Below are 13,188 nucleotides of genomic sequence, written 5' to 3'. Positions count from 1 at the left end.
CCAAGCTGTTTGTGTTCCCATTTCCTTCATCTGCTGCCAGAAAAAGAAAAATTCAACAATACAAGTGAGGCAAAATATTTCCCAGAACCGCGCTATTTCTCCCATAAACTTCACCTCACCGCCAGTGCAGCCAGCAGCGGGGAAGGAAAAACAAAGGAGAAAATCCTGACTTTTAGCAGCATGAAATGTTTTTGCGACTGTCTTGAAATTGCTCTTTTCTGCTGCATCGTCCACTGTCACTCCTGACCCAGCTTCCACCGTGACCACAAATCAAACATCGTGGGATAAACTCACTGCTCTGGCATTTTCACTGCTTGGCAGAGCCATGGCTCCAGTTGTGGCCACTGGCTAAGACAAACATGGCCCCAAGCGCACTCCAGTGGCTGCCTTTCCACTAGCGGAGTGCTGCGGCACGCCAAGGTGGCCAAAGGATCCTATTTTACCACCTTTCAAGCCTTGGGATGAGTTAGGGAGGTGATGGCATCCACCAGCAGCAGCTCAGGGACAGGGCAGTGGTTTCACCTGGCAGCAGGATGCGGGGGATAACCAAAGCCACAGCATTGGGGAAAGCCTCCAGTGCCAAGGGGTGTTGTATTTCATACCTGAGGAAAGAGATCTTGAGGAACACCAAAACAAGGAACTTCAAAAAGGAGCAGTGTTGGCCCAGGTTGTTGTATGAGCTCAGCCGCTTCAGAGCAATGGAAAAAATCACGCACTGACCCGAAGGGGTGATGGAAGGACTCGGTGTGCGGGGGCTGAGCTTGAGACATGCCACCAGCATCCACCCAAGGGGCCAGAGGGGAAGCTGGGTGGGAGTGATGGTACCTGTGGCAACATCCCAGCACCCCAAGCTGTTCCAAAGCCCTGAAGTCAGGGAAGGACTCAGACTTGGGGCCTCAGGTAACTGTCCCCACATTGCCCTGGCACGCTAACATAGAGGCAAGGTTACTGTCAGCTCCCAGCTTAGGCAGACTGAGGCGCCTCTCCAAAACCTTTTACCAAGTTCCCATCTGTTCAGCTCCTCACTTTTACCCTCTGCTGCACATTTAGATGCCCACCAGGATGAAGGTTCATTTGCTTTCCACTAACCCCATCCCTAACAGCACTGGGAGATTCAGGACGTATCTCCCACCACCTCCTCCAGAACCCAAGAGCTGGAGTCAGGACCCGGCTGGCAAGGAAGGCCCTAGAGGGAGATAGTGTGGATGGGGAGTTACAGACTAAAAGAATCACTCCAGCACTGGCTCATCTTTGGAAACAAGATCATTTTGGCTTGAAGATCACTAGGAAAGGAGCTTTGTGACTTCTTTCTGTGCCTTTGCTCTTCTTCCGTTAGAAAAGCAGGTCTCACCACAGTGCAGCCATGTCCTGGGCTCTGCTCAGCCCATGGTGGGGACCTGTATGTACCCACACACACACTGTGGGCAATTCTAAAACTGCCCTGGAGTTCCCCACAGATGCTCTCAGGGCCACTGCCAGGCTCAGAGCAAGGGCTATGCTCAGGGACCTTTGCTCCTCTCAGTCCCTTTTTGCTCTGGACTAAAGCAGCCAGGCACTCACAGGGCCACCAGGCTTCTGCATGGCCTTGAGATACAGGGCAGAGGCATTTCCTGTCCTCAGATAAAGGCCACGGACCATTCCCAGTCAGATTTGCCAAGGCTCCCAGTATCCATGCCATGGCCCCCAGCCCTGCCCATGCTGCCCCATCCCCCTTGAGTAGCTCCCTCCCTCTCCTGCGCTCTCCTCTCTCGCTGTGCCTGTGTGTGGGTGTATTTGGAAATGAGATCTTTCCAGCTGAACTGCAAAATGAAATGCAGAGATCACAACTCCTTGAATAGATTCAGTGCACAGACCCCCCCCCCCCCCCCCCAACCTCCAGCCTGCCCTCCATGCAAATTCCAGGCAATAGTAAAGAAAAACCCAAACTAGAGGTGAAAAAAATCAAGGTGTTCGGCAGACAAAAGGGGGAGATTAGAGAAGAGGTGGCTGGGAGGAGGCACTGCAAAGCACTTTCCTTTCACCCCCTGGTTCACCACAAGATCAATAGATTGGCCCCCACTTGCTCAATCCTCTGAGCTCCCAGAGCTGAGACAGCCCAGCTTCATGGGGCTACAAGACAAGAGAAAACAAAGCCCAGTACAAAGCCAAGCCCAGAACCCAAATGAGATGTGAACATCCACTGCTGGAGGAGCCAGAGCCCATTTTCTGAGATGAAGGCAGAAGTGTCTCCACCCTCACTGTGGATACCCCGTGCTGGCCTTGGGCCCCTCTGCTCTTCTTTTCCTGTAAAAAGACAGGATTCCCCTGTGCTGCTGCCATGAGCAGTTTCTGAAGAAGGGGCTGTGATTTCCCCACAGCAGGGGAAATTGCTCTCATGGGAACAGCATGGGTGTATAGAAGGGGTTGCTGTGGGGCAGGATGCGCACCATCCTAAGGGACTGGATGGAAGGAAAAAACAGAAGCATCCTGAAAAATACCCTCACCACAGCAATGCCCCATCCAGGCAGCAGGGCCTGAGGCAATGGGTGAAAAGAAGAGGAGATTTGGGGGCTCAGAGCACCATTCAGAGCCTGGAGACTCCTGCACTAACATTGGCTGTGCCAGAGAATGGAGTGAACACACACTGCTGAAAGAGGAGTCACACAGGCAGCAAGTTATACCCTACATGAAACAGAGCCCAAGAGGGGAAACACCCACCTCAGCTAGAGGAAGCACCCTGCCACAGCCCAGCCACATAGGGATGCTCCAGCTCAGCTTCACCAGGGGAACATGAGAGGTCAACTTGGCCCTTGCTGCCACCATCCATCTGTTTCCCAAGCTGCTGGCCCTGTGTGCACCACACATGTGTGGGTACAAAGCCCCAGGACATTGAGGACACTGAGCACACTGAGCTGTGAAATGCCCTGTGCCACCCCCATGGTTTTGGGTGCCTGGGGTCACCTCACATCCACTGGTCATCAACAGAAGCATCCACTCAGCATCGACGGCTAAATGGAAGAGCTCACCCCTCTCCCCAGGTTCATGGATACACAAAGCCCTGACGGGCAGGCTTAAAAACCCATCTTATCTCCCCAAGCCATCCTTAACCCCCAAACAACTGCCTAAGGGGAACAAAATCCCGAGGACAGGAAGAAAGGCAGTGGATAAGAGTATGAGACTCCAGCTGTGATCCATCCCAATTCCAGAGCCAAGAAACTTCACCTGCACCTGCACCTTCTCCTCTGAGTTGAATCAGGCTCCACAGCCTCCAATGCTGAGCCAGCCACGGATCACAAACAATAAAGCACTTTATACAAGGCAGAAACCTTCAGGAATTATGCTGTATGCTTGCCATATAGTGCAAACACATTCCCTTCCGCACGTGGCTAGGTCCTTTGTCAGAGGAATTTGGATTTTTGACCCTAGAAGTCAGGATGAATCTCTGAAGGAACATCAGAGACAGACCTGCACAGTGATCCTGAGCAGATTATGGTCTCAGGGGTATATCCTGAGACATATTTATGGCCCTCCAAAGCAAGATAAGTCAATAATCACATACAGAAGCAGTTAAAAGTCACATAATAATTTAATTCCTTTCCTCCCTATCTGCCCAGATAAACATTAATTCAATGGTGCATCAGAGGGCTCCTTTATTTATCATTCTTATTGGAGTTTGTTTGTTTGGTTTTTTTTCTCCCATTAAGGTAGAATTCTTACAGCCAGGCTATCTAGAAAGACATTTTGCATCCAACACAGGCACAGGGACCACCAGCCCAGATCTGGGATTCGTGTTATTAGCAGCTAGCACTGATGTGGAGGAGACTGGTTAAAGAGCAGCCCATCAAACACACTTAGAAGCCTCACCCACAGCAGAAGGAACAATTTATTCCTACAGACCCTGTAGCCAAGAAGGAGCAGAGACATTTGCTCCCTTCCACAGGATCCATACACCCTGGCCCTGGGAGTTGCTCGCCCATGCACAGCAGAGCTCCCACCACCTTCTCCCCTTCCCAGAGTACAGCTCTTCCCAAGACTAGTCTCAACCCAGAGTTAAAAATGAACCTTACTCATTATTAACATCTTTACTTGCATAGCGTGGCTGGCAGCTTAACACCAAATAAATGTTTTGGCAGCAGGAGTCCCAGGCATGGGGGTGAGCCCTGCCCTCCAGAAAGAAGGCAGCTTCAGCCTCGCCAGGGGTTAACAAGCACTTTCTATTTGAATTAACAAATCATCAACAAGCCCTCTTAGCCATCTGGGCAGGGGAGGGCTGGGCTGCTCTGGCCACCAGCATCTCCGGAGGGAGCACAGAGCCATCAATAATGCAAGAGGAGGGACTTCGAAACCTGACCTGATTAAGGTATGAATCACAGGAAATCCTGGAGGCAAAAAACCCCCTGGGGGTGGTCGGACAGCCAAGGTGAGTGAATCTCTGTGAGATTGCCCAGTTCCACTGCTGCTGGCTGTGGGTTTGCCTTCAGCCCCCAGGGTTAGGGAGCATTTCGAAGCTGATTCAGTGGATGCATTGGGGGAAACCTCTTGGAAGAGAACCAAATTAGAGATAAATGTAAGGATGCTTTGCACCAGAAACCCAGTAAGTGTGGGGCTAGCACCTGGATTACAGTAAATAAATCCCCTTTTCTTTATAAAGTAGTCTGTGCCAAGCTCCAAGCTCTCAGTCGTCACCTGTTTAGCATTTTGTTCCCATTTTCAGCCCTCTTCTGCTCTTGCCCTTGGATTTTGCATCCCAGCAGAGAGGGAGAGAAAACTGGGATGACATGGGTGACAAGAAAACCCCAACACCAAACAGCCGCCAGTGCCTTGCACCTAGGAAACCTGCTAAAAATCCCAACCAAAACAACATTTCAGGCACAGAAGCCAAACCAATGGACAATTTCTATCCACTTGTGACTAAACCAAGTCACGGTTTGGGGCTGAGTCATGGGCACATCCCAGTCTCACGCACTAGTGCACGGCTGCAGCACCCGCCAGGACCGGCGTGGCCGTGCCGCACCTCCGGCACAGGATGCTGTTCCTGGCACCCCAAGAGCCCCTTTCCCGTAAGGCACTAACCAGCACCACCACAGCCAGCACAGAGAGCAAGCCTCAAAGCTTCTCTCAGCAAATATTCAGGCTGAAAAATGTGTTTTTCCATCTGCTCGAAGCTTCTTTGCTGGGGCTTTGGTAGGAAGCAGATGTGAGAGCATCCCAAAGCACAACCAGTCGTTACTCACTCTGTTATATAAAACCATGTGAATTTCCTCTTTTTTCTTTTCTTTTTCTTTTGTGTTGTTTTGGGTTTTTTTGTTTGGTTGGATGGGTTTTGGGGGCTTTTTTGTTGTTGTTTTGGTTTGGTTTTTTGTTTTATTTCTTAGCAGCAGGCCAGATTCCTGGATGAGAGGCCAAGGCTGAAGAAAGCCAAAGCCAAATGAACCCAGGTTGGGGGAAACCTCTGCATGCATCACCATCCAAAGAGAACATTTCACGTCTAGGTTGCTCAGCAGAGAGCCAAGGCACAGAGGAAGGGAAAGCCACGATCTGGCCTCGTAACAAACCCAGAAACACTTAAGCCTCCTAGTTAACTAGGAAATTCAACCCTCTCCAAACCACAGTGAAGCTTCAAAGCCCTCCTAACCTGACTCTGGATGCTCCTTCCACAGTTCCCCGTGGACGGCCCCGTTCCCTCAGACTCTAGTCCCAGCCAGCAAAGCTGCCGGGGGCAAAGGCTCCCCATGGGTCCTCTGCCAAGGGAAAATGATTTCATGATCCAAGTGAAAAAGCCATCAGGGAGGTTCATTTTGGCCTAAGGTTTTGCTCCCTTCCAGCAAAACAGTAGAAAAAAAAAAAAAAAAGAGAGTTGAGTAAAAGCTGGGCAGGGAACTTGGGGTAATCCGAAACTTGGTTTTTTCAGAATGGGGGGGAAAAAATGAAAGAGAGTTTAAAATAAAAAATGCAAAAGCGGACTTTTTCAGCACGATGCCAAAGCTTCTGCAGGGGTTGCAGGGGGAGAAGAAAGCAGAAAATTTTCTGTGCATCATAAAATCCTGGGCATTTCCAGACTGGCTCCAACAACCTGCATTACTGAACAGGGCAGAGAACACAGCCGATCAAACTGAGAGCAGGGAGCCATAGGAGACACGTCAGCCCCAAGGATGAGTGGCGGCTGGGGTGGTCCAACCCCATGTCTGCCCCTCCTGTCCTGGGCATGGGGGGCTGGGGAAGAGCTGGGATCTCCTCCCAGCCACCCTGCCCTGGCTCCTGGCCCCAGATGAAAAGCAACCCCATACGGGCCATTCACTTAAGAGTTGGACTCGATGATCCCTGTGTGTCCCTTCCAGCTCAGAATATTCTGTGAACTGATATCAAGCAAGTCTCCAGAGACGCTCCCCCACCCCACAGGAGAGCAAGCGTTCCGGATTTCCTACAAGGAGCCGAAGCAGAGCTGTCCCCGAGCAGCGTGGGGTCCCCAGGCAGGATGGGGCCACCCCTCCCGGCCGGGGCTCCCCACGCCGGGATGACATAACCACGAACTGCATGAGGCCGAGCCTTTTGTCTGTGAGCCGGGAGAGAGGGAGGGAAAGCAAGCAAGAAAGAAAGAAAGAAAGAAAACTTCTGGAAGTCATTATGATTCCTCTGCTCCAGTCTCCTTTTTGGCAGACAGCTTCCCTCTCCCCTTCCCTCCCCCCCACCCCACCCCAGCCCGCTTCAAAATGCCAGCCTATGATTTTTAAATGAGAAAAAGCTGCGCTGTACTCCAGCACTTGGATAAACTCCTACACAAACTTCCAGATGTGACACAACAGCCTGGAAGGGGGAATTCGCAGAAGAATCTCCTTAAAAAACATATACACACGCAGGGAGCAAAGGAAGCGCTGGGCTGCCGGCACAGCTGGGCGATGGATGGACGGCTCCAGAGATCACTGGTGAAATGAGGTGTCACCTAGATTAGGATCAAGCTGCTCCTGGCTCTTCCAGGGAGGCAGGGATTAGAGGAATGCTGGCCACTGCACCCAGCTCTGGGAAGTGAACACCGCCTCCTGCTCCCGCCGAGCTCCCAAAAGGTTTGTGAACAGCAGGGAAGAGGATTTGCAGTTATTTGTCTCCTGGGAGAAGGGAAATAACCACAGCACCTCTGTGCTGCCCTTGCTAAAAGGTGATGGGTTGAGATCATCACACAGGAGCTGGAGTGAGCCCAGGGAGGTGCCAGCACCTGCCCTGGTAGCACCAGGATGCTCCATCCCAGCCAGGAGGGCCAAGGCGCTGTGGGAGACCCCTTGGTCAGGCATCAGCCAGACAAGCCAGGTTTCTCTTCTCGCCAGGAGCTAAGGAAGGGGCACGGAGAGAGTAGAGGCTCGGCAACAGTGGGAGAAATTCCATCTGTCTAGGGAGGGGGGAGAGGCATCAGCGGGTGAACTGGGTCAGGGGAGAGAAACAAGCTCAGGTGCCCTGGGATGGATCAGACACAGGTGAAGCAAATGGATTCTGGTTCCTTTGTGGGGTTTTTAAATTAAAACAAGATCCATTTCAGGTCTGACCTGTCAAATCTAAGCGTTTTGCTTTGTTAAACTCAGAAGTGAGGCTGGAACAAATGTATAGAAGTGTACATAAGGACACCAGGTGCACTTGCCCCAAAAAACACACCCTTTTGATAACAAAAAAATTAATTTAACCCTGCATTACACTGAACTCTTCAAAGAGCAGCATAAGCAGTGTCTGGCTCTCCCCATGAGCCGACATGGCTGAGGAGGGGGTGAGGACACCCCAATCTTCCACAAGGTGACAGGGGTTCCACTTGCCCCTGACCTCACCACAGGCATTCCCATGAGAAGGGGTACTGTGGGGCACTGCTGGGGTTGGGGAGCCCAAACCACAACACAGCTGAGCAGCCTCAGGTCTCACCCCCACCAGGCAGGAGGGTCCTGGCTCTGGTGCAGTCGGACACACGAGCATGTCCCTCCCTGAAGAGCTGGATCCAGCCAGACCAGCACAAAGTGGTTCCAACACAGACCAGCACACAGGGTGAACTCAGCAGGGGCTGACTGTGCTCTCAATGGGGCCAGCACTGCCTTCCACGAAGAACCAAGCTCTAGCACAGCAGCTCCAGCCACCCTGTGAGCCAGGCTGGTGCAGATCTCAGCTACAATTTGGCATGAAGCCATGGGGATTCCAGACCCATTCCTGGAGGTGTCTGGGCATCTGCAACTTCCAGCAGGAGTTGGGGGCAATCAGTCCTCCCCAGGACCCAGCTTTGGTCACCCACCTCTTCCTATTGGGGAGTAGGCAGAGCCATGTGAGGCAGCTGCTGGAAGAGTCCTCTCTGTTTTATTGCCGACAGAAGGCAGGGCTGGTTTCTGTGACCAGATCAAGATGTATTTCTTTGCCAAAGCCATTCCCAAACCCCATGTCCCAGGGATTATGCCACAGAGCAGCCAGGCCATTCCCAAATCCCATGTCCCAGGGATTGTGCCGCAGAGCAGCCAGGCAGGATGGGAGCGCTCCTCCTGGTGCCACCCAAACCTCCCCTTCTCAGAGATGGAATTTGCAGGGCTGCCCTTCACCCTCCAAACCAGGAAGAAAAAAACAGGATTTCAGCCAATGTGGGTATATCTCCCCAGGAATGGCACCTTCCAGCAGGTTTTTGTAGCGCCCCATTGCCGCGTGCTGCTTACCAGGCAGCAGCGCTCTGCAGGCAGGCGGGCGTGGGGGATGAGGCAGTTTTCAGTACTACAATAGATATCACAGGCCCTTTCAGTTACACTGTTATTTCTCTATTCAGAGCTCTTAATGCCAAGTGGTAGCATCCTCCCCACTTTCTCCATCCCCGCTCTTCAATCAGTCCACAACTCTCAAGAAATAGCCTCGTTTCTTGTCTCTGATCAGAGGAGCAGCCTGGCACAGACCCTGATACAGCCTTTCATCTTCCCATCATTCATGGTGCTTTCATTTTATGAGTGAAAGTCAAGTAACCAGCTTGCCTCCTTTTTTCTCCCCCTCAAAAAATCCTGCTTCTCCTCTCACGGCCTTGCCAGCACACACACCAGGACACCCTGCATGTGCCACAGCCCTTCCCACCTCTGAGCCTGTGGGTCCAGCACTGTGACCACTGAACTCGTCCCTGCTCTTCTTCCCTCTTGACCCAGGCAGTTCTCAACCAGGGAAGAACCTTCCACCCCAGAGCCACCAGCAATATGAAGGCTGTCATCCAGGCTCATCCCCTCAGGTCCTCAGGGCTCCAAGAGAGGTTTTCACTCAAAGACCACAATGGAGTGGAGGGAGAAGACATGTTGGCCATCTGGTACATGTTTAGAGTTAAAAATCCCCAGGTTTCAGGCTCTGGAAAATTTCTGGATCAGGACAAGCTTCATGACCTCTTTCTAAACCTAAGGGAGAGGAGGAGCATGAGAGCAACACAGTACCCCACATCTCTGTCTTGCTTGCTTCAGACAGCAAGAGAAAAAGCTTCCTGGTCCAGGCAGAGAATGCTCTAGACAGCAACATGGCAGAAAACCCTCAAAAACCACATCAACAGGACTTTGCATCCCTGCTGGATACTCAGTACCTCAACCATCACCCTCCCCTAACCCAGCCTCAGGTACCACAGTCACACTAACTGCCTGGACAGGGATATAGAGCAGAATCCCAGGAGTTCCAGCTGCACTTCAGGGGTACAAACTGTCATTCCTGGGCAAGACTGGGTCCTGCACCTCCTCCTGATGCCCCATCAACAGTAAATTTTATCAGTCAGATTAGAACACCACAAATCTGCCTGGAAACGCCCCAAGCTCTGCATCTCCACGAGCACAGCTCAAACCAGAGTCCTCCCATCCAGTTTCTGCAGGAGCCCATGCAGAAAGGTAAAATCCACCTGAGGGAGTGGCAGAAGGCAGTGAAAACTCCAAACTCTCCAGAGCTGGGGCAGGATTCACCACCCACTCAGCCAAAGCACTGTCACTCCTCTGCAGGGCAGCTGGTGGTAACAAAGACTTTCCAGCAACATGACTACATGGCTTTAACACTGAGGCACAATTCCTAGAACGTTACAGCCTGAGAAGGGCCACCACACTAAAGGAAAAAAAAAAAAAAAGTAATAAATATAAACAAGAGCAGGCTCAGCTCCAGCACTGGAGTGGCAGAAAGGCAAAGGAATGAGCAAGACAATGCTCTTCTGAACAAGCCAGCAAGTGATGGGACACAGTGCAGGTACCAAAGTAGCTACTGTGTTCCTCTCATTTGAAGGCTGAACTGATTTTTTTTTTTTTTTGTGTTGTTTTAAAATAAACTCCCCCAATTCTGGGTCAGTGACCCCGAAAACAAACAGCTGCATGCAGCCACATGACTCGAAGACCCACAGCATCACCCTTGTGGGCCCAGGACTCCCAGCAAGATCCTTTCTCTGTCAGTAACAAGTGAAAAATTGGTGACAAAAATCCCAGCTAGTGGGACTGCATGTAATGCTCATCCCTGACTCACAGTGGTGTTTGCAGGTGCTCACAATACCACTGATTTTCCAAGGACAAAAGTTAATCAGATTGTTTTTGCAGCCACAGAGGAGAAAACACATTTCAAGCCATTACTGGGGTGGGGGACTTTACTGAAAACACTAAAACATACAGGTGTTAACATCAGATTCAAAATAGCATGTCAAAGATTAAAAATTTTTAAAAAATTTTTAAAAACCCATAAATACTTGGAAACATATTTAAACCAGCAATCATAAATACTATTAGTCATAGTAGGCAACAAGAACACACTGACTTGCAGGCTGTCATTAATATTTCTTTCCAAAACAGAAGACTTCACAAAGTTGTTAGATTTCCTATGTTTAAATAAATGCAGTTTGAACTGCTTAGCTGGCCTGAAAGAGATCTGTAGAGAAGCTGCTAAAAGTATTCATGACTGGGAAGAGAAATCTTGGATTTTTCCCTCTTGGGGGACATTTTAGGAGACAAGGCAGCCTGTTTATCAGAGAATCTTTGCTGAAGCTCAAGTAAAACAATATTCACAACTCCAGCAGACCCTCACCAAGCACACCAACCTCAGCTGAGATGTAGTCCTTAACAGTTCCTGCATACCAGGAGTGGAGAAGGACTAGCACAAGGTATTCTATAACAAGGTATTCGTGTAACATGTCCTCCGTGCTGCTGCACAGCCTCTCCCGTTCCAGATGTGGGGCTGCTGCCCAGACTACTCGCTTGCCTATTGCCGGCAGCCCAGCACGGATGCAGGAACTTCCCAGGAAGCGGCTGCCTCTCCTGCACCAGCCCCTGCTGGAAGCCACATCGCTTCACTTTATTTCATTTTGGGGTTTTGTTTCTACAAATAATAAATGAAACTGGAATTTGGGGATGGTAAAATACTCGGAATGCTAGAAGCCATGCAGAAGCCATGTGCTGGTTGCAACTCAACTCCAAAGGGAAGCTTTAAAGACACCAAGACTGTGAAAGAAGAAATTTTTCTATTGTCTCCTCTATTTCTTCCCCCCCCCCCCCCCCCAACCCCCCCCTTTTGAAAGCTTAAACTTGACTAAAGCGGCTCGGCCTGTGCCAGAGCAGACAGGGAGCTTGAAAGAAGATCAGAAGCGTTTGGGGGGTCGTGGCTCACCCTAGGATCTGACAAACAGCTGCCCTTGGCCAATGCCCGCCCGGGACCATGACCCCCACCCTGCCCCGACCCGTCCAAGCAAGGAGCATCCCCCGGGGGACTGCCGAGAATGGGCCCTTCGACGGGCCTCAAGCACTCTGAATTATTTAGGGACCCTGGAGCTGGGCAGCGAACCAACCCCCAAAACCGCCGCCTCCCTCCAGACTGCACCCGTCTTGCAGAACCTCAGGGAAAGGACCAGGGAGCCTAAAATGGGCAAGAAACGGGATCAAGAACGAAAAACCCATCCACAAGGGAAGAGACCGGGATTAGGGTCGCTCAGTGTGTCCGGGGAGCTGGACCAGAGACGGTCGATCCCCTAGGGGAGATCGTCCCCAGCAGCTCCACTCCGAGTCCCTGTGGAACGGAGCGCTGAAGCCCGCGGGAGCCGCGGCATCGCGGCGGGGCGGCCGAGGGAGGGGAGCCCCGCAGGAGGGGAGCCCCGCGGCACGAAATGGACAGCCGAGCCCCTGCAACAGCCCGGAAAACTTCCCGGGCGAGCAACGGGGAGGGGGGGAGTGTCTCCGGGTGCCGCCCGCTACCCCGAGGACAGCGGGTGACGGGTCCTCCCAAACCCCGGCTCCTTCCCCATCATCCGGCGGGCCTCAGACAGGAGGTGTTCCCCGCCCTGCCGGCCGCTCCGGGGGCCTGGGGGCCCCGTGGGGCTTACCTCGCCGCCGAACACCTGCAAAGGATACGGGTTACAGACCAACCGGAGGCACCAGCTCCGCGGCCGGCTCTCCTGGCTCAGGTAGAAAAAGACGACGGGAGCCAGCGCCGGGTAGGGCAGCGCCTCTGCCTCCGAATCGCCGCTGCCCGCCTCCCTGTCCCCCGGCCCCGGGTGGCCCCCGGCCCCGGACAGGTCATTAAGGCGGATGAAAGTCTTGGCTCTGCCGGGCTCTGGATCCTCCTCGGCCGCTCGCGGTCCATCTTCGTCCATCCTCCGGCCGGCGGCCCCGGGGGAACCGGGGCGACGCGGGGCGAGCCGGTGGGACGCCTAGAGTGGCGCGGCCATGGCGGGGTAGGGGGGCTGGGGGATGCGGCGGGGGGGCTTCAGCGCCGGGATGGCATGGCCGGGCGAGCCACTGCCTCTCCCCCCGCCGGGGCCGGGCCGCCCCCCTCGTCCTGCCCTGCTGTCTGCGGGCTCCGTAGCTCCTCCTCGCCGTGCCTTCGGGGGCCCGAGCCGCGGGCAGGGAGGCGGCGGCGGGGCGGCCCCCGCTGCCGGTGCTGGCCCCCACCCGGGGGGCGGCCCGCCCCTAGCGGCTCTGCCTGTCCCCTCTGCTCCCCAGCATCTGCCCGGGGCGATGGGATGCTGCCCGGCGCCCCGGGTACGGGCGGTGGCAGAGGATGCTCCCGCGGCGGCCGCGCCGAGCCGAGCGCTCCGCACAGCTGGATCCCTCACTCCAACTTCAAGTCCCGGCTCCTCCTCCCCCCGCCGCCAATGGGGGCTCGCCCGCGGCCCCCCAGCGCCTCCCCATTGGCTGCCGCGCGTGTCCGTCCGGGGGCACAGCTGGACGGGCAGCGCGGTCCCCGGCGGGGCTGGACGGGGCGCACCCGCCCGGCACCGGG

The 13,188-nt window shown here is 53.5% G+C and overlaps 1 protein-coding gene across 25 annotated transcripts in view; it reads right to left on the bottom strand.

Annotated features, from left to right (window-relative positions):
• The window catches only part of CACNA1G (calcium voltage-gated channel subunit alpha1 G), a 143,296-nt gene extending 130,297 nt beyond the window's left edge, over nt 1-12,999 (bottom strand). For 16 of the 25 annotated variants that reach the window (XM_077188172.1, XM_077188183.1, XM_077188176.1 and 13 more), the window contains exon 1: nt 12,318-12,995. In XM_077188172.1, coding sequence (XP_077044287.1) covers nt 12,318-12,559 — 242 coding nt within the window. In that variant the 5' untranslated portion in view covers nt 12,560-12,995. Of the gene's footprint in view, nt 1-12,317 lie in introns of all 25 variants that reach the window. The other 9 variants (XM_077188171.1, XM_077188184.1, XM_077188185.1 and 6 more) reach the window with 3 other exon arrangements.
• Between the last annotated feature and the right edge of the window lie 189 nt (nt 13,000-13,188).

This window comes from Agelaius phoeniceus, chromosome 19, assembly GCF_051311805.1.
Source record: "Agelaius phoeniceus isolate bAgePho1 chromosome 19, bAgePho1.hap1, whole genome shotgun sequence".
Lineage (NCBI taxonomy): Eukaryota > Metazoa > Chordata > Aves > Passeriformes > Icteridae > Agelaius > Agelaius phoeniceus.
This window is presented reverse-complemented; position numbering and strand designations above follow the sequence as displayed.